This window comes from Aristolochia californica, unplaced genomic scaffold (assembly GCF_029961685.1).
Source record: "Aristolochia californica isolate CCGP_79_NKW_82.1479 unplaced genomic scaffold, dmAriCali1.0.hap1 SCAF_14, whole genome shotgun sequence".
Lineage (NCBI taxonomy): Eukaryota > Viridiplantae > Streptophyta > Magnoliopsida > Piperales > Aristolochiaceae > Aristolochia > Aristolochia californica.
The window spans coordinates 21,062,896-21,087,230 of NW_027181815.1; the positions used below are offsets into that span (position 1 = coordinate 21,062,896).

The following is a 24,335-nucleotide window of genomic DNA, read 5'->3' on the forward strand; positions in this document are numbered from 1 at the left end:
ATCGAGCATAGGCAGGGACTTGCCTAATAGCATCAAGAAGTGGAATGTTAGTGTGAACCTTACTAAACAGTTCCAACATTTCATGCATGCTATCTCCTTTCCTAGGTGGGCCCGATAACCTTTGCGGATAAGGAGCTGGTGGGACTTGGTTAGGGATATGCCTGGATGTTGGTGGAGAACTTGGAGGTTCTTCACTCAATGATGTGTCCACATTGTCATCCTTTGACTCCTTAGACTTAGTGGTCTCTACCCCATTGTTCAACTCATGACCACTCCTAAGGGTAGTTATGGCTTTGGCTTGCTCGTGGTGGGGATTGGAATTCGACCCACTGTCATATGTGCTTTTGGGGTTAGGAATGGTTTGACTCGAGAGTCTATTTTGTGCCTGTTCACTCATGTGGTTGGCCAACCGACTCACTTGCATTTCAAGTTTAGCAATGGAGGACTGTGTATTCTGCATGAATAGTTGAAGTGTATCCTCAAGTGAAGGTTTTTGTGGAATCAATGGTTGTTGAGTGAAGTGTGGGCGCGAAACTTGGGGTTGAGTAAACCCTGGAGGACCCCCATCCTGTGGACCCTTGGACCATGAGAAATTTGGGTGCCTAGCCCAACCCGGATTATATGTTTCCGAAAAAGCATCGTTTCAGTTTGGTCTATGAAAATTCTGGACTGCATTCAAGTCCTCAATGAGCTCCGGGTCGGATGAACTAGATGGGCACATTTGTGTGGGATGAGATGAACTAGAGCATATGGCACAGACAGTAGATGGGTTAGGAGTAGGTGAACTCTTGGACACCATAACGGCATCAATTTTTCTAGTCAACCCCTCAATCTTGGCCATGAGCATGGGTGTTTCACTAACCTCGTAGAGACCCCCTCTTTTGGCTTCGTGGGATCTCCTATCAACATTAAATGATGAACCCCATTGCTAAGATTGATCACTGAACGTTTCAAAGAAGTCCCACGTTTCACTAGCACTCTTACCCATCAAACTCCCACCACTCGTTGCATCTACCATGGATCTAACCTGGGGTGTAAGACCTTGATAAAAGTATTGCACTAAATGCCATTTCTCAAACCCATGATGCAGACACCTACGGATCAAATCCTTCCATTTCTCCCAAGCCTCATAAAAATGTTCACCCTCCTGCTGCATAAAGTTGGAGATTTCTCTCCTGAGGGCTGTAGTTCTCTTAATGGGAAAGTAATGTGTCCCATGAAGTAATGCTGCCCACCTCTAAGGAATTAAGCCAAGACTTGGCCTTATCCTTAAGTGAAAATAGAAAAAGTCTTAACCGAATAGAGTCATCTGAGAAATTCTGGAATTTGAAAGTCGCATAGATATCTAAGAATTCTTTGATGTGGTAATAAGGGTTCTCCTTCTCCAACCCATAGAATGTGGGGAGGAGTTGGATCACACCCAGTTTCAACTCATAACTGGCAGCAGTAGTGGGTGGCAATATAATGCAAGAAGGTGATGTGAAGTGGGATGGGATAGAATAATCCCTCAGGGCTCTACTGTCACCTGCTGCAGGTAATTGTAATGGTTCGCCCTGATTGGCCTTGGTAGCTCCTAACTTGACTTTTGGTGTTTTCCTACAAATATGTTCTACCTCTTCAACAAAGGGAGTAATGGTTCACCTAGGGAGCGGCGCCCGAGCATAAAAACACAAAAAGAAACAAAACTATTTTTGGATGACTTTGTTGCTCTCTGGAAGTTGCTGAATTTTTGGTTAGCACATTACATTATGGAAAGTTGCCTTTGGTTAACACATTACGTTTTAAAAAGTTGCCTCCAAACCAGAGAAGATTACTGGTCCATTTGGTTTGGCATCTTATTATTCCTTAACTTTAGCAAAGATAATAATTATGTATAAACATAATCACCTCAAATATTACCTTCACATAATTTTCATTAACTACAACAAAGTTATTGAATTGACCATTATAGAATGTAGTTAAAATATTTTTAAACATTGGCATCCATGAGAGAACAACATTTGAAAACTTTAAATAAATTATTAGTTTCAAAAAATAAAAATAAAAATACATAAGTCATTCACTATCATGATCCCACAATTTTTCCTTTTATTAAATTTGTGCAAAAAGAAACGACTCTGTGCATAAGAGTCAAGCATTTCAACAAAGAATTAAAATGAAAAATTGAAACATAAAGGCTAAAAGGAGTCAAACATATACCGACGAGTCTACCCCTTAAATTTAAATAAAAATAAAACTAAAGTAAAACAAAGTTGGCCACTATAAACAGTAAATTGTGAATTAAAAAAAGAGTCAACCCTTTTAGTAGGAAAACTAGAGACTAGAAGTACATAAGTCCAGAAGAGTTGACTAGAGTCGATTATACTAAAAGAATTCAACCCTTTTACAGTTGAGACAATGACAAAAAGAGTTAACCTATATGGGTTTTGAAAATGAAAATGAGTCGCTTCTTCTCAAGGTCTATCAGTAGCCACTTATTTGATAAACTTATTTAGAAGCTACTAGTTACAAAATTAAATTAAAGTCTAATCAAAGAAAAAATAGAACAATATTTGATGAAAACATGGAAGTTTAGACGAGTTGGAAACATTTACTCACACATGAAAACAAATTATCAATATGCTATACAAAAATTATAATAATTATTTACAGATTGGCCGCAAATCGGGTCAAGTTTCCAATTTTTATATCTAATTGCAGATCGGATCGTTTGGGCCAGGACTTTGTTTGTAATACATCTACACTGATCCATAGTTTGTGTACTGGGGGGGGCGATTCGCCCATTTGGAGCCCTAATATTAATACTTGTATTATTTTCCTTTGCAATAATGTTTTTTCTCCCGGTGGTTATTCTTGTAACGATGTGTATCCTTCTTTCCTTCCTAAAACTCTCCCCATTAATAAAGAAACAACAAACAAAAAATCAGAACTGCAGTAGAGCAAAAAAGCATTAATAGTCCAACTTAACAAGTAAACAAAAAAAGAAAAAGAAAAACACCAATGTGATAACAGAGCAAATCATTTACCTTCAGGATTAACAAGATCATACACTCGAAATATACAAAGCAAGTACCCTTTCAGAAAGGAGCTTATATACAAACGTTTTTTTATGCTTAAACAGCAACTGTCATAAACAATTCAACATTGTATCATTAAAGCGGGAAATGACTAGTTGGAAAATGCTACATTTCCCGGATCTTGAGTTTGATTTCATCATGGGGATGGAGGGAAAGGGGATGGAGTGGCTTTTTTGGGCTGGCAGGAACAACGCTGAACTTGTGAACTAAGTACTTGAACAGAGGAAGGAAGGCAGCGTAAAGTGCACCCAAGATGAAGGGTGATGCAACAAACCAACCTAGCAACTGCAAGGACAACATTCCATTTAGAGAGAGAACCTAGCAACTGCAAGGACAACATTCCATTTAGAGAGAGAAAGAGAGAGAGAGAGAGAGAGAGAGAGAGAGAGAGAGAGTACTGCATGAACGACGCCTAATAGAACTTCTCGGGATGCTTGGCCAGTCACAACTTTCTTTAATGCATCAGCCGTCAAAGGAAAATGAGGACCACCAGAGATAAATTCACCGAAACGCAGGAATGGAACTACTAAACTGAAATAAGAAATAAAACATTAGATAATGTGTCAACTTTGGACTTGCTGAATCATATTATTTGTTCTATCCATTTTCTTACAAGCCAAAATGGCCAAAATAAAATTATATAAAGAGAAAAAGGAAAAGCTTTAAAAGCAATAATATTAGATTTACTAAATTGTTTAGAAATATAACCCCTCCCTTGCAAGTATGGTTTACATGCCTTCAGCATGAGCCAAAGGGGCAAACGTAATTTGCCATCACTTCAATATCAATTACATACACAACCATTTAATCCCAGATCCAAGTTAAGAGGGGTGGAATATCTGACCTGAGCTCAATAGGAGTAGCAACAAAGTTTGCAAGCATCATACTTGGAGCATGACAGGAACTTCCTAGTAGTGCAATGGCCAGTCCACAAAGAAATACTGTAACTCCTGTAAATAAAAGCAAATAATCAATTAGTAAGCTATTAACAACTGCATAATCTTTTAATAAGTGTCCAGATTGGTTAGAAGGATCGTCTGTATACATCCAGGGTAATCCTCAATAGGATCAAGAAGACTGAACTAGAGAAATTTGACAAATCAATTGTTTAAAATCTTTAGATTTCCTAACCAGGTCATTGAAATTCCTAAATTTAGATTTGTTCCTTTTTGTGTTGAGATATATCAATTTAAACCATATGTTCTTTCAAAAATAGGCCTGACCCTTTATGATATGCACTCAGATAAACATGATAAGTCAAGAAAATCAACACTTAGATTACAGAAAGATGAAGCCCTCACAAAAAAATGAAACCAGCCAATATTTCAGTATTATTGACCCATATGATAGACTAAGAAACAAAATGGGTCATCTTAGGTTTTGTTGGTGGAAAGGAAGAAAGATAAAAGTAGCTAAGACAACTTATACCACAAACTGGGAACAGTCCCAGTGTCATGCCAAGAGCAGCAGAAAATGCCAACTGCTTTGGTTCTGCACCCCTGAAAGAAGCAAACATGGGATTGTTTTTTAGCAAGACTCTGTACCAAAATATGACTCAAGGTCAACTATAAGAATAAAAATAAGAAAGTCATAAAAAGTGCTATTATAAGAAAACCATGCATGATTACAAAGTGGCAATACAGTAAAGAAAGATTATCTCCTTCATTAATATTCTTCTCAATAGATATACTAATGCCAGAAAACAAAGGGAACACCAAGAATCTTGAACAAAGATAACAAAAGATGTATTACTAACATTAGTAAACCAATTAAGCCTGTAAAACATATTCATTAAGAAACATGACCTTCTGACAACCTACATAAGTCCAGAAAACCTATAGCTCTTGCATGTTTCAAGCTCAAAACCAGTTATTATGTCTTTTGGTAGGTAAAATAAAAATAACACCTTAACAAGGATGTACTTTAGTATGTCGTCTCAAACTAGTCATCTTAGGGTGAAACAAGTGGTTGTGGGAGAATTGGGTTCTATATCAGTTTAGGCTCAGAAGAACCTGCATGAAAAGACTCCTAATGTTGTCATTTATGAAGGAACCGGCCCAATCCCATAATGCGCAAATGGATAACCTCAAGCTAATAAATTTTATTATAAAAGAAATTCAATCACTGGTGGAAACGACTGACACATTTCCAATTTATAAGCAATCAAGTCTCAAGAATTTTATTTCATTGACAAATGAAAAATATAAAGTTCGTTTCACTAAGAATCTTGAAGGAGTGAAGAGCCCTTTACGAGAATTTTTTCTCTGATCATTGAGGCCAGCCATGGTTTCATGCTACATAATGCACTCAAGATCCTGATTATTCACATGATGAACTCTATCATTGATCAGCTATTCAGGAAAGCAAGTTAAAGGGCACTCAAGTTCTTTTTTTGAATGAAAGGGCATTGAAATTCTAACAATTCAGTCAGTGACTATTCCCTCCATTTTATCATGTCCCTGCTAAAAAAATCCGTAGATTAGATTTCTAAAGAATCAATCAAAGGTAATTTCTGATCATGCCCTCCTCATTTGGTCTAGCAAAGCAGACGAGATCTCTAAGAATAATATCTACACCCACAATGACAACAGTAAATGGGGAAAATAATGTTTGATAGTGAAAGTGTATATCTCCCAATGGAACTCACAGAGAAGGCTGTTACTAAAATGACCAGTCTTTATATCAACGGAAACAGAAGAAAGAAACAACTTTCAGCTTATGCTATTACACACTGTCAAGTGTCCGAGAAAATATTTCTTTGAATTGTCATTTCCCCGAATTATAAGCTTGTAATTTCATGTACAAAACGATTAGTCGCTTGATATGATACATGCCCTAACGCATGTAGCAATTCAGAAATCCTCAAAAAAGTCAAATTAAATGAAACGAAGGTACCTGCTAACAATATGCAGAAGAGGATCAACGATTTTCCTATTGAGCCATGGCATCAACCCAATGCTCGACATTTTAAAGACGAGATCTTCACTTTTTCTTCTTCCTTACCGTTTGCTCTTGGACCCTTTCTCCCAGAAAATTTTCAAGCAAACTGGTTTTAATTTTCTCCTCGATAGCAATAAAAATACTCCTCTTTGTTTACTCAAATCATCTCCAGAAAGCAAAATGCCCTTCGACGCATCAAACTTTGCAAGAGGTCTGTATCTGAAATCTGAAATTCATGTTGAAATTGCCTTTCCACCCGTTCTGCTCGAAAGGCCTATTCTGTTATCCCTTCCTGCAGTTATTGCTTCAAATGAACGAAACCGGAACCGTATCCAAGAGACTGCTGTAGAGAAGGGTAGAGAGTACACACATTCGGACGACGAAACCATGGCCGTAGGTTTGTTGCACGAAACCCTGAGGCTCTTCTCATTCACATCATGAGTTGAGCCGACATGACGCAGCCGACTCGACCCCATAGGTTTGTTGCACGAAACCCTGACGCTCTTCTCTTTGACATCACTGTTCTTCGAAACTTGAGTTGAGCCGATCTGACGCAGCCGACTCAAACCAAGTCTAGACCATTGTTCTTCGAAGCTTAGGAGTTGAGCCGACCTGACGCATTCAATGATCTCTAAACTTCCCAATGCTTGTTTAGTGGAGTATTTTCTTCTTTCTGTACTTAATTCAAGTTTCCTATCGGGTCTAAACTACTTCAAGATGACAAGTTCAATGAGAGGTGTTTTTCCTTGTCCAAAAAACGTCCATGTTCTTGAGTAACATACCCTATTTTTTTGCAACTTTCTAGCTTTTTAATTATAACCTTGGCCATTCTTATTCTACTTTCTGATTTGTTTTCAATAACATTATTTTTCCATGTGGAGAATCGCTCTCATGTTCTGAAGTAGTAATATTTTAGATTTTTAAATTTTTTTCTAAAGTGTTGAAGATTCCTAATCTGAATTTTCTCTTGAATGTGTAAATATGAGAAGACAACAATTAAAGTTGTTTTCCAATTAGGATTCCTCTTTTCAAAGAACCATAGATGTGGAAGTCAGAAACCAGGTTAAGGAAACTTTCTAAATTGCGATTCTCTTTTGGGTGAAAACGTCTCTTTGGGTGTTTTCGTTCCTTTATTCAAGTTTGTAAAAAAGAAAATGGCTTTCAAGTGTGGGGCATATGAAGTTGGATTTTGGCCGATTAATCCTTTAAATCCTTCCTTTCTTGTTGCTAGTGCATGCCTCTTATGTCCGAAGTAGAAACATTTTGTCTTATGGAAAGAACCTGTTGGAATTTGTGTTTATATCGACCGGGCCAGTCCTTGTATAAGATCCGTGGGGTTACTTTCCTAAAAGGTTCGAGCTTTTTAGCCCATTGGTTTCAACATGGTATCAGAGCAGGTTGGTCCCGAGTTCGAGTCCCGCTCCCACCGAATTTTGTCCCAGGTATTTTTGGTGAATTTGTCTTGGGTTTTTCCAGGAGTTTGTCCCGGGTTTTTCCGGTGAATTTGTCCACGGGTTTTCCCGTGCGGGGGAGTGTTGGAATTTGTGTTTATATCGACCGGGCCAGTCCTTGTATAAAATCCATGGGGTTACTTTCCTAAAAGGTTCGAGCTTTTTAGCCCATTGGTTTCAACATGGTATCAGAACAGGTTGGTCCCGAGTTCGAGTCCCGCTCCCACCGAATTTTGTCCCAGGTATTTTTGGTGAATTTGTCTTGGGTTTTTCCAGGAGTTTGTCCCGGGTTTTTCCGGTGAATTTGTCCACGGGTTTTCCCGTGCGGGGGAGTGTTGGAATTTGTGTTTATATCGACCGGGCCAGTCCTTGTATAAAATCCGTGGGGTTACTTTCCTAAAAGGTTCGAGCCTTTTAGCCCAATGGTTTCAACAGAACCTAAGTTGATTTCTGGTTTCTAATTCATGAAACAAGTATTGCTTTTGAGATATTATCCATGCTATTCTCTTGAAAGTCCTTACATATGCGTGTGGGTTAAGTTAGGCCTTTAAAATTGTTAGTCTTCCAAAATTCCACTAATACCCCTCGTGTTATTGTTTTGTTAGTTCATCACTCGAGACCTATGCATGCAAACCATTTACCCATAATAGAAGTTATGACATGTGATTTGGTGCTATAACAAGGAGTATGTCTAATTGGAGCCGATGAGCATGACAGGAGGGGGGGGGGGGGGGGGGGGGGGGGGTGTGGTTGTTTGGTTAGTCAACTTGACGTAGGAGATGAACTTCAGCGGTATTACTTAGTTCATCTCCTAATGTCATTTAAAAAGGATTGTGGCGAGTTTGGAAATTAGCGAAGGTCTATTCTTATCTTACTATTTGGAAGGTGTTGATTCTCTAGTTGGCTAAGAGTATAGAGTCTTGTTGTTTGGCTACAGGTGATCTCTAAGCAAGGTCTTTTAAGTCATTGTTCTTTAGATTGAGGGTGCAAAGTACAAAGTATTGTAGCAGTAGTTAAGTCTATAGTGATGCCTAAAGTTGGCTTAGAGTAAAGTCGATTCAAGTTTGCCAAAGTGAAGGTGAAGTGTTAATCAAAGTTGTTGTCATAGTCAAGTTTTTTCAAGACTTCAAAGTAATGGTGAGAGTTGACAAAAAAAATTGTGAAATAGTCAAAGTAAGATCAAATGGAAGCTGAAGATTTATTAATTGATTGCTTCAGTGAAGACATTGAAGAAGTAAAGATGGAAACTTTTTCAATTTTTTTTGATAAATTATACATGAAATTATTATTATTTTTTATTTATTTTGGTAACATGTAACAAGCTAAAGTTGTAAACTCTAGCTTGATGAGGAGAGTGCAAATGGACAATGTAAAGGAAATTACATAAAATTTTACGAGATTGTGGCTATTTTATTTTCTAGTTTAATTTTATTTTTTACTAGCTTCCCAAATGGTTAAGATTAGAAAACTAGGGTGTCTTAATCTCCTTCAATGCTAAGGAGACTACTTTCTATTTCTTTTAGCTTATTTTTGTTATAAACAAAGAGTTAGACGAGGGGAGAGTTAGCATGTTCCTTTTCCTCTCCCACTAGTTCAACTTCTCTTTCTGTCTTTTTTTCCTTTCTTTCCTCTTTAACTCTAGCAATTCTCACAACAAGAAATTGATGATTAAATGAATCTGATATTATAATGATATTTTAAATAAAGATTAAAATAAAGTCCACCATCTCTTTATGAGAGCCCCCAAAGCCTTGTTCCTCCCCCTTAAGTTTACAAGCAGATAGGGTCCTCACTCTTCTAACTGTTTTGCAGAGTCTTACATGAGTCTCATAGCAAGAAGTCTCACAGTACCAAAATTAATATGGAGTGTAAGAAGAGTCTCATGGAAGGAGGTGTCACAAAAGAGTCTCAGTTAAATGTGTTTTAGTTATGTTAGTCTTCTATTTATGTTCAACTATTTAATTATTTGAGGACTTTTCTTTTAGCGTTTGACTTTGGTAACTGGGACATGGGTAGTTTAATTGTCATTTGATTGTACTTATTTCCTTTATTGTACTCAACTTACAAGCCAATGAAGTATTTCCCTTTTCCAAAAAATTAACAAGGTGTAACTAGGACAAGGGTAGTTTAATTGTAATATGATTCCACTTGGTTCCTCTATTATCAATAGAGGCTCATTATACTTAGTTAAAATCAGGTTAATGAATTATTTTCTCTTTTCTAAAAATTCAACATGGCATCAAAGCAGTTTATGTGAATTGACTTGGTCAAGCCATAAAGTTATTATTTTTCTTCCAATCTTCCATCTATCTATTATTTTAGTTTAATTAACCTTTTTATTACAATGTCCTTTTGTTAATTTTTTATTGGTTCCTATACTTTAGCTCATGTTTTAGTTTTCTTCTTTATTTGGTCCATCCTAGGCCTTTCTCTCAAATTTTCTTTTTCTCTCAAAGTTAGAGAAAAATTGTAGCCTTACTTATATTGATATTGTCGTTCCCCGCATGGGGCTCTCTTACTATTTTCATTAACTTATACTAGTGGCAAGTTTTAGTTTTTCGTTTTTTGACAATAGAATCTTCATCTCATATTTTTTTTTTTTCAAGTCATTTCATGCCTCTTTGTATTTGTTGCCTCTCCCCAAAGAAAAAAAGGTTTTACTGCTTTGTTTGTAGATTCAAAGCTATCAAAGAGAAAGGAGGAGGTTATGTGAATTTGGAGGTTTGCTTTTGTTGTGTAAAAAAGTCAAAATCCTCAAAATCTGGCAATTGAAGAAACAAGTCTTCCTCATCCATGATGTGGAGCTTTTATAGAATTTATTTCAACCTCGAGTTTGAAACATTGATTGAAAGAAAACATCCTTCTTGGATATGCATTGATAATGATTCATGTGGAGATTATAGTCTTGTGAAGGTTGACAGTGCAACAAAGCCAACATTTTACTCTTGCTCTCGTTGGTCTCTTTCTATTTTGAGACTGTTTTTTATTTTTCTATTGTGAGTTCTATGAACTCTAATATTGAAGTTTATCTGATTTTGTATGCCTGTGATTGATAATTTGCCTCAAACTTTGATTTCTTCCCTACCTGAAACTTGATTGAAGTTCTGTATAGTTTGTTTCCTATTTTTAAATAATCCTTTTCCCCCTTATTCATACTTGTTCTTCAACAATATGCAACGATAAAACATGGTTTTGGAAGACTTCATGCCCTAAAGCTCCATAATATACTTGTGGTTAAGACTCAAAATTTGGTTGACTATCTACTCATAGCTAGAGATTTTGATCTTTTTATAATGATGCTTGGACTCTATACTCTTCAAATATTTATTTCAATCATTTATGTAAGTTCTTCTCCACAACAACAATCTTCAACGAGTCTTTTGTCTTGAGATTTTTCCATAAAACTCATAATATGTGTGTTGAATGACATCTGTCTAAAATACACTGATCTTGAGATTTTGGCACAAAACTCATAATATTTGTGTTGCACGACATCTGTCTAAAATAAACTGATACCTCCATTAGTTGCACACTTTCAAACTATCCATTTTGTTATTATAAAAATAATGGAGATTAACATGATTTTGACATTGGTCTAACAATCTCCCCCTTTTTTATGATGACAAAATCCCTTTCATGAAGTTTATATACATTAAAAACACATGATGATAATTTTAGAAATAGTATGATGTTGCTAAAAGATCACATCACTATGCATGGTCATATTCTACCATTAGAACACAAGGACCTTACTTCTGATATATGTGCTCCCCCTGTATTTTTACATGCATTGTAATTAATTCCCCCTTAATCTATGCTACACTTTTCTCCCCCTTTTGGTCATCCAGTGAATAAATAATACTTAAGTAGGGCACAAGTAGATACAAAAGAAGAGAATTTTTCATTGATTTTGCAATAGCATCACAAAAGGAATCATTATTAGATTTACAATAGAAGTACCATCTGTTAAGTTGTGGAGTCTAATTAACTCCTTACGCAGAGTCGGCAAGTGGATCAACACTTCATGGCAAGGTCGCTGAGGGGGTTGGACAGGGGTGGGGAGGCTTGGAAAGGTCCACGATATATTGACTGTTGTTTCATTAAGGGTTGTTTGGGGATTTCACACTTGCATTTCGGTTGCCCTAGTTTTCTCTTTATATTTGGGGGCGCCGCTATTAGGGTGATTATCAAGGATCATCGGTGGCTGTAGATAGAGGTGGCTTCGAACTGAGCCAGCTCGAGCTCAGCTCGGTTTGATTTGGTATACCTGACTCGTTTGAGTTAACAAGCCGAGCTTGACCAAATAAAGGTTTGGTTCGAAAGCTCGCGAGCCAGCTAGTTAACGGGTGAGTCGCGGGATCGGGAGCGGGAGCGAGAGAGAGGGGGGGGGGGGGACACTGAGCCCTTCCCATCCACAGCTCTGGCTGCCTCTGTCGCCGTCGACAGCTCTTCGTTGGACGCTACATCCCCTTCCCTCCGATTTCTTCCTCTTCCTCCGATTTCTTCCTCTCCTCCGATTTCTTTGCCTCCTTTGTTTCCGTCACCTCGGTTTCCATCATTGCCGCTTCCATCGCTGCCGCCTCCATCGCCGACGATAGGTCCTCGCCGGTGCCATGCCTTCGCTTTGCGACGTCTCGACGGAAAACCAGAGTACAGAGAGATACCTAATTTGGGAGAAAATAATTTCTCCCCCCCTGCGTGAAGTTGATTTCGCACATGTGAAAGTCACATGAGCGAGATCATAAACCAGTGAAACCGCGCTAGACGATTTCACACGTGTGAAAGTCACACATGCGAGATAATAAACAAGTAAAAAAAAAAAAACTCTTTGTCCCTTCCTCATGGTTTTTGAAGAAATTGAGAAAACATTTTAGTAGAAATACGTTTCTAAAGACTATTAGTGGTTTTTCAATAAATGTTGAAAAGACATTTTTAATAGAAATATAGGGACCATTAGTGCCTCATATTTTTTGGAAATATTTTCTAATTAGAAATTCTTATTAAAAAATCATATAATTTTCTAAGTATGATTTTCTTGCCAAGATGGGTTAGAAAACCATATAGAATTTTTTGAATAAGAATTTGACAGTTGATGCTATAATACTTTTAGCATGAGCCAATTTTCATAGAAATTTTGTGTTTGACATTTTATTTGATTAAAAATTTATCGATAAGTATAGTAATATATTAGATTGATTATTAATTTTTATTTATTTCCCTAGAAGAGGCAATAAGACGTCCATTTAACTTTCCTAAGAAAAATTTAAAATATTTCTTGTAATTTTCTAGTAAGTCTTTAATAGTAAAAGAATTTTATTTAAAGGTATTTTTTTGGAAATGCGTATCCTAGAAAAAATATTTCTAGTTTTTCCTAGAATATATATTTTCAATCAGGGGCACTAAGGAGGCCATAGTAAATTTATGGCCAAATTCAAAAATTACAAAATAAGCTAGACAACATTTGGTGTAAAAAAGATTAATATTGGTGGGTTCTAATGCATTATCGACATTCAATCCTGAACCTCCCCTATCATTCTTTTTTTTTTAAATGTATGCATAATTTTATAGATAATTTATTTAACATATATTTTATGTAGAGTATTAAATGTAGGTTAACCTCGAACTTAGTTAAAATTATTAGGCTCGAGTTCAATTACAATTTTAGGCTCGAGGCTAGGTCGGCTTGAGCTCGAGTTCAAAATCTTTAAATCAAGCTCAGCTTGAACATAGGAAAGTTCAAACTCAGTTGGATTCGATGCCACCCTTATGGTCAATTTTAGGTAGAGGTCATGCCCAATTTTATGTAGAGGTCATGCCCAATTTTATGTAAAATGTATGTATAATTTTATATACAATTTATTTGACATGTATTTTTTGAAAAGTTTTAAATATATGTTGGAGATCGAACTAGAGACATGTAATTTTTGAAAAATTTTAAACGAATGTTGAAGCTCGAGCTCTACTCGAGCACGGATCAAACTCGGTTAAAATTATTGGGCTCGAGCTCGATAAAAATTTTAAGCTCGAGGCTAGGCTCGGCTCGAGCTCGAGTTTGAAATATTTAAATTAGGCTCGGCTCGAACATAGGCAGGTTTGGGCTTGGCTCGGCTCGATGCCACCCCTAGCTATAGAGAGAGGTTAGAGAAAGGACATTTGAGTGTGTGTGATTTATCTTGTAAACTAGCTCATCATCATAGTGAATTATTACAGTGGCGAAAGACAGGATGTAGTCTCACCTTGAGGCGAACCTATATAAATCTTATTTATTTTTGTGCTTGATTATTTCTTCTTCTGCGATTATTATTGCTCTCATTAGCATTGAATTAGAGTGTCTAATTCCTAACAAGTGGTATCATAACTTGGTTCGTGAGTTAGAGCAATAGTTGGCAGAGAAGGATTGACACTTGGAATCAATAAGTTTGATGGTATGGATTTTGTATGCTGGAGGATGCAGATGGAAGATTATCTATACAATAAAAAACTACACCTACCACTTTTAGATATGAAACTAGAAGGCATGAAAGATGACGAGTGGAATCTCCTTGATAGACTGGTGTTGGGAGTGGTCCGATTGACACCGTCGAAGAACATGGCTTATGACGTGGCGTCGGAGAAAACCACAATGGGAATGATAAAAATTCTGTCTGATATGTATGCAAAGCCTTCCGCAAATAATAAGGTACATCTCATGAAAAAACTGTTCAATTGGAAAAAATACACTTGAACGAATCTGAATAATTTTAGCACGATTGTCAATCAATTGACCTCCCTTCAGATTAAATTTGATGATGAGGTTTGTGCCTTAATTCTTTTGGCATCTATGCCAAATTGTTGGGAGCCTATGAGGGCTCTGGTCAGCAATTCTATAGGTAACGTGAAGTTGATATTATTTAATGATGTTTGAGATACTATGCTTGCTGAGGAAGTTCATAGAAAGGACTCTGGAGAATCATCAACATCTAATTCTCCCGTAACTATCGATACTAGGGGTAGGAACTTCGAGAGGAATTTCAACAAGGGCAACTGTAGATGGAAGTCAATGAATGGAAGAAGCAAGTCCAAATTTGGAAGGAATGTGGAATGCTAGAATTATGGCAAGTCTGGTCATATAAAGAATAACTACAGAGCACCAAAGAAGGATGAAAATAAAATTAACTCTGCAAATGCGGTGATTGAAGAAGTACAAGATGTTTTACTCTTGTTGGTTTATAGCCATATTGAATCTTGGGTGTTAGATTCAGGAACTTCTTTTCACACTACTACGCATCGTGAAATCATGGGGAATTATGTTGCTGGAAATCATGGGAAGGTGTATTTTGCTGATAGAGAACTTTTGGATATTTTCGGTATTGGTGATGTCAATTTGAGGAATTTAAAAGGGCCAGTGTGGAAAATTGACAAGGTGAGACATGTGCCAAAATTGATGCATAATATTATCTCAGTAGGGCAAATTGATGATGAAGGACATAATCAGACTTTTAATGGTGTTGCCTGGGGAGCCATGGTTGTTGCAAGAGGAGATGAAATTGTGACATTATAGGCTCGATTACATGAGTGAGAAGGGAATGAAAGTGCTTCAGTTAAAAGGGAAGCTACCAGGGTTGAAATATGTAAACAACAGTTTGTGTGAAGGCTGTATTTTCGACAAGCATAAAATGGTTAGTTTTTCTAAGGCTAAAAAGGAGTGAAAGACAGGAAATTTGGAGTTGGTTCATACAAATGTGTGAGACCCTTCAATTGTTACCTCCCATGATGGTTCTAACTACTATGTGACTTTTATTGATGATGCAAGTAGAAAAGTATGAGTTTATTTCCCAAAAAAACAAATTGTTATGCATGCAATAACATTGCAAAGTTATTTAGAGTCTAATTAATTTTTTTTCTTTCTTTACTTTATTTTATTTCAATTAAAAAATTAATAGGCCATAGGGACATTTTTGTAATTTTTTATTTGGAACCTTGTAAGGGTGAACCCTATTTAAGGGGTAAGAGTATTGATTTTTGGGTTAAACAGGGTTTTGAGTTCTCCTCAACGAGCTTAGGGGTGTGCGTTCTCCTCAAATAACCTAGGGTTTTCAAGCTTCCCTTTGGCTTGATTTTTGTCTCTCTTCTTCCTCCCTACAAATCGTTGTGTCAGATCTGGGATCGTAACAACTGGTATCAGAGCATAAACACAATGAGTAATTCTTCATCCCGAGAAAAATGGCTTACCATGCGCGATCTATTGGAAGAAATACGCGCAGTTGTTTAGCATTGGAAGCAACATGGCGTGAATCTTCCATGAAAATTTCTGCAAGTGAGAGGCATCTCTCTGTCGCAGAAAAGAAAGTCATATGACCTAAACTTGCTTGAGCAGAGGCTGTCTCAGACAGGAAGAAAGGCCACGCTCCAAAAAATTTAAAAAATCCTGAGCAAGGAGATCCTCGTCCACGACGTCCTACCATTCAGCATCCGAAGACGCTGTGGACGATTTGGGTGCGACCTCAAATCCAAAGTCGGAGTCTGTTGTAGAGGAACCAAGAGGCCTGTTCATCGTTCAACCTCAAGGTTCTTCGGACCAGACCTATTCTAAATTTTGGCCACGACGTCCTGCTATTCACCTTCAGAAAAAGGTGAGGCCACGACTTGCTGTTGTTCACCATCGGCAACAAGTCAAGCTCGACGTTGGCAGGGGGCATACAAATTTTCTAGATAGCATTTTAATTTCTTCACCATTGATGGGTTATGCAAACTGAATAGCAAAACAATCCAGAGATTTCGATTTCGAAGTAGAAATCATGGCCTTGGCGGAAGATGAGAGGTCTCGTCCAAAGGGTTTCGATTTGAAACTGCTTCAACAAGATGAAGCGCCAGATAATGGTGCTGTAGATGGAATTCCATTCGTGGTTGCTGGGCACATAATCAGGTATGCAATTGCCGTTCCAAACTTTATTCCAGTGGAGTGTGCAATTCTCTCTGTCTATGAACCTAATACTCCAATGTGGTTCCTAATGCTTGGGAGATGTTCGAATTAAAGCCTACATGAGATGTTGTTGCTTGGTCGGCAACACCAACTAGAATAATTCCTCTTTCTGGAATCATGGCCATATTAATTTTCAAGCAACAGAGGGCCTTTGCTATGTCTACAGTTAATTTTTTGTTGTTGAACAGGGGCATGGGATGAATTATATTTTTGTGGGTGAACATAGCAACTGTGCGTCTGTTCATTCTAGTCTATCCAGTAGTACCAATCATTCTACAAATTTTGTGCTTAATTTTTTGGATGATATGTATGCTATCGGCCACTGTTCGTGGCATTTCTTCCACCTGATGTGAGTTTTGTAGATGAGATAAGGAAAATGGAAGAGACCGGGCAGTTGTTTGATGAAATGCCTGGAAGAAAGTGGGAGTATTGCATTTCTATGGTAAGGAGTTTGATGATTCTGGGAATGGTAGAGAACGGGCTGTGGGGGATGATTTTTATTACCGTGGATGGGAAAAAAATCAAAATTTGGGCAGAGACTGGACAGTGTAAAAGTGCTGCAGTTTTGCATGGGCATATTGATTTTGCGCCTGATCTATGACCATCAATTTCCAGTCGTGCACAAGAACTAGAAAACAAAAATTTGCTGAGAGCAGCTCCTAGAGTGTGACTTGCTGCAATTGCAGTTCTAATTCATACATGGGTCCATAGCTCAGTGGTAGAGAACGGACAACCCGAACATGTTCAAAACTATCCGAAGGATGGTGCTGAGAAACGTTTGGATTTATCCAAATGGACATGTATGTTCAATTTCCTAATTCATGCTCATAAAGAGCTGTTTGGTATTGTTGACGAGCTGAGAGCGAATGGGGTGAGTGAGGTAAAGGGTTTTGTCTATGGGGGATATGTTAAACATAGTGCAGAACCAAGAATTGTTGAAGAGGCTAATGGGTTCTTCCACCAAATGATGTTTGCCGTGCCAGTGCAGAAAACAGTGCTGCCAGACAGCAGCAACAAGAGGTCACTTGAAGAGGCTAATGGGTTCTTCCACCAAATGATGTCTGTTGTACTAGTGCAGAACACAATGCTGCAAGACAGCCAAGTAAACAGTGCTGCTGTGGCAGTGCTGAAAATAGTGCTGCAACACATTTTTCAACATGATATACTACTTCTGTTGTTCGGTGGTGGTGCTGCTGTTGCAGGGAAGAAAGGTGCAAAACATTAGAAAATGCAACCTGAGAGAAATGATTTAGATGCAGCATGTTAGGTTCCCTTGCCTTGGATCGTCTCACCCAGCGTTCCCCTCTTGGTTCCAGTGTTGAAAATGAAGAAAGAGGTGTTGTAGTTTGTAAACGTCAATTGGTTGCTGGTGATTTCCGAGAGAGAAGGTGAGTGAGGGCGTGAGGAGAGTGGAGCTCCAAGGGAGGACGTGAATTCTAATTAGCCTACTGGAATTAATCTACTGAACTTTGCTTGTTTGATTCCAAGTGTATGTCCTCCTTATAAACCAAGGAAGGGACACATACAAGTCAGCCAAGATTTGGCCAATTAACTTGTCGCAAAAATTACAAAAGTACCCCATGACTTAACCTGAATTTAACAACAATTAAGTCCTATGCCTAGCGGTGACTCTCGATGCTATGGAGTCCATAACATCACTCCCCTCCTGGAGAAAGAGCTTGTCCTCAAGCTCAAAGTCTGGAAAGAGTTCCCTAAATTCAGCCAATGGCTGCCAAGAGGCCTCCACTGGGTCCGTCTCCGCCCAATGGATGAGCAATTCCCAACGATCATTAACTTTGCAAGCCTGGTAGACGTGAGCTAGAGTGGGCAGGATGCGGCCATCGCAAAGTGGAGGGAGAGGGGTGTGCAACAGTAGCGAATCACGCTTGAACGGTTTCAGCAGAGACACGTGGAATACATCATGAATATGGGCATCGGTCGGTAACCGGAAACGGTAGGCGACGCTGCCGATACACTCCAATATCTGAAAGGGCCCAAAGTACTTGGGGGAGAGCTTGTGATGCTTGGATGCATGGAGGGACAATTGGCGATACTTGTGAAGATGGAGTCACACATAATCGCCTGGGGCATAAGAGTGGTCATGGTGGGCTTTGTCATAAGAGTTCTTCATGAGCGACCGAGCCCTCAATAAGTTGTCGCGGATATGTGCCAGCATGCTGTCCCGTTCCATCAAAGCCTGGTCGATGGCAGCCACACGTGAAGAGACAGCAAGGTAGGAGACCAGGTGAGGGGGAGGTCTACCATAAACCACATGAAAGGGGGCCATCTTGAGGGTGGAGTGGTAGGAAGTGTTGTAGCAGAATTCGACCCACTCAAGCCAGCGGACCCAAGTTTTTGGATTATTGCCCACAAAGCAGCGCAAATACACCTCCACTGTGCGGTTGACAACCTCTGTTTGCCCATTAGTCTGGGGTGGTAAGCAGAAGAGAAAGCCAGTTTGGTGCCCTGTAGTCGGAAAAGGTCCTTCCAAAATGTGCTAGTAAAAAGAGCATCTCTGTCACTGGTGATGGTTTCCAGTAAGCGATGTAGGCGCACAATGTTGTCCATGAAAATCTGAGCTAAATGCACCGCTATATATGGATGTGATAAAGCAATGAAGTGGCCATACTTCGAGAAACAATCCACCACGACCTGGATGGTAGACTTACTAGATGACTTTGGAAGACCCTCAGTGAAGTCCATAGAGATCTTTGCCCAAACTTGAGTAGGTAATTGAAGGGGCTGCAGCAATCCTGCTGGTTGGAGAGTGTCAGTTTTGTTGCGCTGACATACCTGGCACGTGGAGACGTAGTCAGCCACCATGCTCTTCATACCTTTCCAATAGAAGTCACCACTCAAGCGGAAGTAAGTGTGCTGCTGGCCTTCGTGAGTACCGTCGTGATAGGTGAAAATAATGGTGGGCAGTAAGGGCAATGTGGCAGCCAGATAAATGCGCTGCCTGTATAGGAGAAGGCCGTCTTGGATGGCCCAGCTGCTGTCCAACTGCTGCTGTTCAATGCGCTGGCAGAGGGTGAGGAGGTCTGGGGTTTGCTGAATCTCTTCCTGAATAGTGTCGATTAGTAAGAAGCGGGGCTGACTGATGGCCAGGAGGTGGGGCTCTGGCGCCTCGCAGCGGGACAATGCATCCTTTGTTTAGGTGACTCGGTTTGAACTCTACCCGAAAGTCGAAGCCCATCAATTTATTGAGTCAATGTTGTTGAGGGGACGTGGTAAGGCATTGCTCTAGAAGGTACTTAACTTTGCAGTGGTCGGTACGGATAAGGAAGTGGTGACCCCAGAGATATGGCCTCCAATGCTGAATGGCCTTGGCTAAACCGATAAGTTCACACTCATAGGCAACTAATTTGTGATGATGAAGGCCCAAGTGTCTGCTGAAATAGGCAATGGGATGTCCTTGCTGCTATAAAACTGCCCGGATGCCGCCCCCGGATGCGTCGCATTCAATAACAAAAAGATCCTCAAAATTAGGAAGTTGAAGCACGAGAGCTGATGCTAACGCAAGCTTGAGTTGAGCAAATGAGGATGTTGCTGTCTCGGACCATGCGAATGCATTGTGTTTCAATAAGAACATCAGGAGTGCTGCTAGTTGACTGTAGTCGTGGATGAACTTGCGGTAGTACCCAGATAAACCCAAGAACCCTTTTAACGCCGTTGCTGAATGTGGAGTAGGCCAGTCCACAATGTCTTGGATCTTCGAACTATCCACCTTGATGCTGGCGGTAGAAATAACATGGCCCAAATAAGCTACCTCCGGAGCACCAAACGAGCATTTAGAGTGCTTGAGAAAAAGATGATGTGCACATAAGAGTTGAAACACCGTGTGCAAGTGCTGCATGTGGCTCTCCCAAGTGGCATTGTAGATCAAACTTGCGTCAAAGAATAAAAGGACATATTTCCATAAAAGGGGCCAAAATACCTCGTTCATGAGGGCTTGGAAGGTGGAGGGGGCGTTGGAGAGCCCAAATGGCATGACTAGAAACTCGGAGTGGCCATGATGAGTACAGAATGCCGTCTTCTCCACGTCAGGCGAGTAGACTCGGATCTGATGGTACCCGGAATGCAAATCCAGTTTGGTAAATAAGTTGGCACCATGGAGCTCGTCCAAGAGCTCATCCACCACGGGGATCGGAAATTTTTCCTTGACAGTGTGTGCATTCAACTCTCTGTAGTCGACACAAAAGCGCCAAGTCTGATCTTTCTTGCTCACTAACAGCACCGGAGAAGCAAAAGGGGACCTACTGGATTGAATAAGGCCTTGTTCGAGCATTTGCTGGCATTGCCTCTCAATTTCATCCTTCTATAAGTGCGAATAGAGGTATAGCCGGACAACGACAGGCTCCGTACACAATTTGAGACTTATACGATGGTCATAGGTCCTAATGGGAGAAAGTGATTGAGGCTCCATAAATAAGTCCCCAAACTCGATAATGAGGGACTGTAAGGCACTGCTGTCCGAGGTGGCTACCTGTAAGTGCTGGAGTGTGCAGCGGGAGGGGGCATGAGTAACATGAAGAATGATGTCTCGCTGTCCAGAAGTGAAGTTCGTCGTTAAGGATGTGAAATCCCATAAAATTGGACCCAATTGTTGAAGCCACTTGATACCCAAAACTAAGTCAAACCCAGCGAGAGGAATGACCAAGAAGTCTGTGACAAAGGGATGGGCTTCAATATCAAACTGGACGCTGAACATACTCCAATACTGGTAAGCTTCTCCCCATTTGCCACTGAATTCGAGAGGCCAGAGTTGTGTTGCACGTAAGCCCAATTGGTGTGCTGCGGTCTGGCTGATAAAGTTATGGGTGCTGCCCGAATCAACCAAGGCAACTGCCATGAGATTTATGATGTGGGCATGGACCTGCATGGTGTTGGTGCTGTGCAAGCCGGTCATGGCATGGAAGGAAAGGGTAGCTTCCTCAACTGCTGGCTCCTCTTCAGGTTCTGAAATGTCACCCTCTTCAGGATCGTCCCCGTCAAGATAACATGGCCTTTTGCACTGATGGCCGGCACGATACTTCTCATCGCAATTGAAACAGAGGCCTTGAGCTCGCCGTTGTTCCTGTTCAGATTTAGAGAGGCATTTGATGAATTGGGGAGGTGGTGTGGGGGGTGGAGACTGTGTAGGAGGAATGGAAGTGGGGGCTCGATGTAGGGGAGTGGGGGAAGCAGTGGGGGGGGGGGGGGGGGGGGGGGGTGGGGGGGTAGGCCGGGGGTGTCTTCTACCAATAGAGTCTCTCAAGTTGCGCTATTTGGCATCCAATGTTCAGGCCAAATTCATGGCGTAGAGATTGGGTGGGGCATGTAATTCAACCTCAAGGTGGACTGCCTCAACCAGACTTGCTGTGAACAAGGGAACATATTGGTTGGGGATGACCGAGTGAGAGGCATGGGCCAACTTTTCTTGGAAGGATTTCTGGTACTGTTCTATCGAGCCAGTTTGGTTGAGGTTGGCTAATTCTCCAAGAGGGTTGTGACGGGCTGGGGGTCCGAACCGCAACATACACAAAGCTTTGAAATACTCCCAATTAGACATAGGATTCTCATTTTTGAACTAATGATACCACAGAAGCGCTTCGTTGAACATGTGGAAGGCAGCAAGTGGAAGCCTTTCCTCGGGCTGGGTGTGTTGGTGCCAAAAGAACTGGTCGCACCTATGCAACCAAATGAGAGGGTTTGGAGACCCAGCATACTTGGGGAGTCCAATTTGGAAAATCTAGGCACCGACGAATGGCCTGGTCCTTGGACGCCCATTGCTGAAGGATGGGGATGACGGAATGGGGGGGGGGGGGGGGGGGGGGGGTGTGGTGGCAGGGTCTGGGACGGTGGTTGGGTAGGGGAGAGGAGGCATGTCCGTGCTGGGTAGTAGAGGGAGGGGAGGCTTCATCCATCTTAACCACCAGGAGCTGGATAGAGTCGTTGAGGGAAAGAATTTACTGCTGCATGGAGTCAAGCCGGGCCTGCATTCCCACACGATTTTCCTCCACCAAATTTTGGATTTCAGCAAGGGAAGAGGAATCACCAACGGTGGTCTATTCTGATACCACATTGTTAGGTTCCCTTGCCATGGATCGTGTCACCCGGCGTTCCCCTCTTGGTTCCAATGTTGAAGATGAAGAAAGAGGTGCTGTAGTTTCTGAACGTCAACTGATTGCTGGTGATTTTCGAGAGAGAAGGTGAGTGAGGGCGTGAGGAGAGTGGAGCTCCAAGGGAGGACGTGAATTCTAATTAGCCTACTGGAATTAATCTACTGAACTTTGCTTGTTTGATTTCAAGTTTCCGTCCTCCTTATGAACCAAGGAAGGGACGCATACAAGTGGGCCAAGATTTGGCCAATTAACTTGACGCAAAAATTACAAAAGTACCTCATGACTTAACCTGAATTTATCAACAATTAAGTCATATGCCTAGCCGTGACTCTTGATGCTATGGAGTCCATAACACAGCATGTGTCATCATTAGGAGTTTATTTGAAATTTCTAATTATTAGGGGTTTATTTGTAATTTCTAGTCATTAGGGGTTTATTTGTTATTTGTTGAACTTACGGCCTTAGGCATGTTTTCCTTAACTTCCTATATAGGGACGTGAGATGAATGAAGAAATTAAGCATTGATAAAATTAGAATTAAACAGGTCAGATTCTCCCTTAGAGGTCTAGGTCGGATTCTCCCTTTGAGGTCCAAGGTCGAGCCTCCTTCAAGGCTCAATCCTTTCCTCTCCACGATGGAAGAAATCGTCTAGTGGTTGATCCGAAATGGGGCATAACATCTTGGTATTAGAGCGGACCACCCCTGGTGATTTGTTTTCCTGGGAGGATTTGCGTCGATATTTGGTGGAACAACGTCCAGTTATGGAGAAACAACATCAAACCACGGAGGAAATCAAGACGGACATGTACGCTGTGAAGGACATATTACAACGGATCAAATGACTACTGGATGAGGAAGTGGGTCGTGGTCAGACGCCGTCGGGCAGTTCCCCTCTTCTGGCTGAGCACCACCATTCCCACCTGCCCCCAACCCCACCACTTCTGCGCCATCAAACCCCGCCCCCACCTAGGGCTCCTCTGCGCCCAGCACAACCTTTGTCGGTCAAAATGCCAATTCGGGAACTCTTGGTCACGGAAAAGCTCCCCCAAATTCCGACACCTGACAGCGGCGACCCCAAATCGTGCACACAAGAGAGGTTTTTCCCCACCCCTGTCTCACAGGAAGCCATACCTCTTCCTGCACAACTGATGCTTCCAGTCTGAAGGATCGCAGACTCGAAAAAGCTTTTCGAACTCCCAAAATCAAAAGGCGGGGACCTAGATTTTGGGAAATCGGAAGACCAAATCCCGATGATACAGGCTGATTTGGGTTCGACCTCCAAAATTCGCTTCTCATGGCTAGCCGCACATCTTCCTGCACAACAGACAGAAGTATTCCCATCTGCCTTGGTCACGACGAATCCATTCGACCATCCCTTCTCTGATCCGACAATCCACCTGCATCGACAGAAACAAGAGTCCACCAAAAAATGAGGAAGCGCCATGGGAAACTTGTCCAATGGGATGTGACTTCTGACCATCACCTCCCACTCACAATCCCCCTCTCGGCCGAACCGAGGGAACCCAACTTCCAAATTGGGAGGGCGTGGTTCAGAAAATTTTTTTGGGGGGAATTGGCTTCCAGCCAACAGCTATCAGTTTCAATCTCCTTCTTGAAAATCTAGTGGGGCACCCTCGTCCACGCAATCGCGGGCGGGGCATTGTCAAAATGGCAGCTTCGATTCGGCATCTCTAGTTTTTGATAGAATGGTCAAGGTAGGTTCTCAGCCAAACTCTGTTACTTATTCGTGTTTCCTTCATGGTCTTTGCAATGATGATCGTCTTAAGGAAGCATGTGATCT

At 40.7% G+C, this 24,335-nt stretch overlaps 2 protein-coding genes and 1 non-coding gene across 4 annotated transcripts; 1 reads left to right on the plus strand and 2 right to left on the minus strand.

The window, feature by feature from the left end:
• The first annotated feature begins 1,076 nt into the window (after nt 1-1,076).
• Nucleotides 1,077-1,183, plus strand: LOC137950969 (small nucleolar RNA R71). Its single transcript, XR_011112055.1, has one exon. It is a non-coding gene; the product is annotated as a small nucleolar RNA R71 (small nucleolar RNA).
• Nucleotides 1,184-3,003: 1,820 nt separating this feature from the next.
• On the minus strand, nt 3,004-6,419 carry LOC137950522 (uncharacterized). 2 transcript variants are annotated; one of them, XM_068797039.1, is made up of 5 exons: nt 5,973-6,419; nt 4,506-4,576; nt 3,922-4,027; nt 3,476-3,608; nt 3,004-3,402 (listed from the first exon to the last, which is right to left on the minus strand). In XM_068797039.1, exons 1-5 carry the CDS (start codon nt 6,041-6,043, stop codon nt 3,214-3,216), a joined length of 570 nt encoding a protein of 189 aa, XP_068653140.1. In that variant the 5' UTR covers nt 6,044-6,419; the 3' UTR covers nt 3,004-3,213. The 2 variants fall into 2 exon arrangements, with proteins under 2 accessions (XP_068653140.1, XP_068653141.1); XM_068797040.1 differs by having other exon boundaries at nt 3,004-3,362; nt 5,973-6,417.
• An 11,617-nt stretch (nt 6,420-18,036) lies between these two features.
• On the minus strand, nt 18,037-23,978 carry LOC137949421 (uncharacterized). Its single transcript, XM_068795479.1, has 6 exons — nt 23,490-23,978; nt 20,917-21,507; nt 20,368-20,748; nt 19,861-20,229; nt 18,693-19,493; nt 18,037-18,414 (listed from the first exon to the last, which is right to left on the minus strand). The coding sequence occupies exons 1-6, from the start codon at nt 23,976-23,978 to the stop codon at nt 18,037-18,039; spliced, it is 3,009 nt and encodes a 1,002-aa protein (XP_068651580.1).
• Between the last annotated feature and the right edge of the window lie 357 nt (nt 23,979-24,335).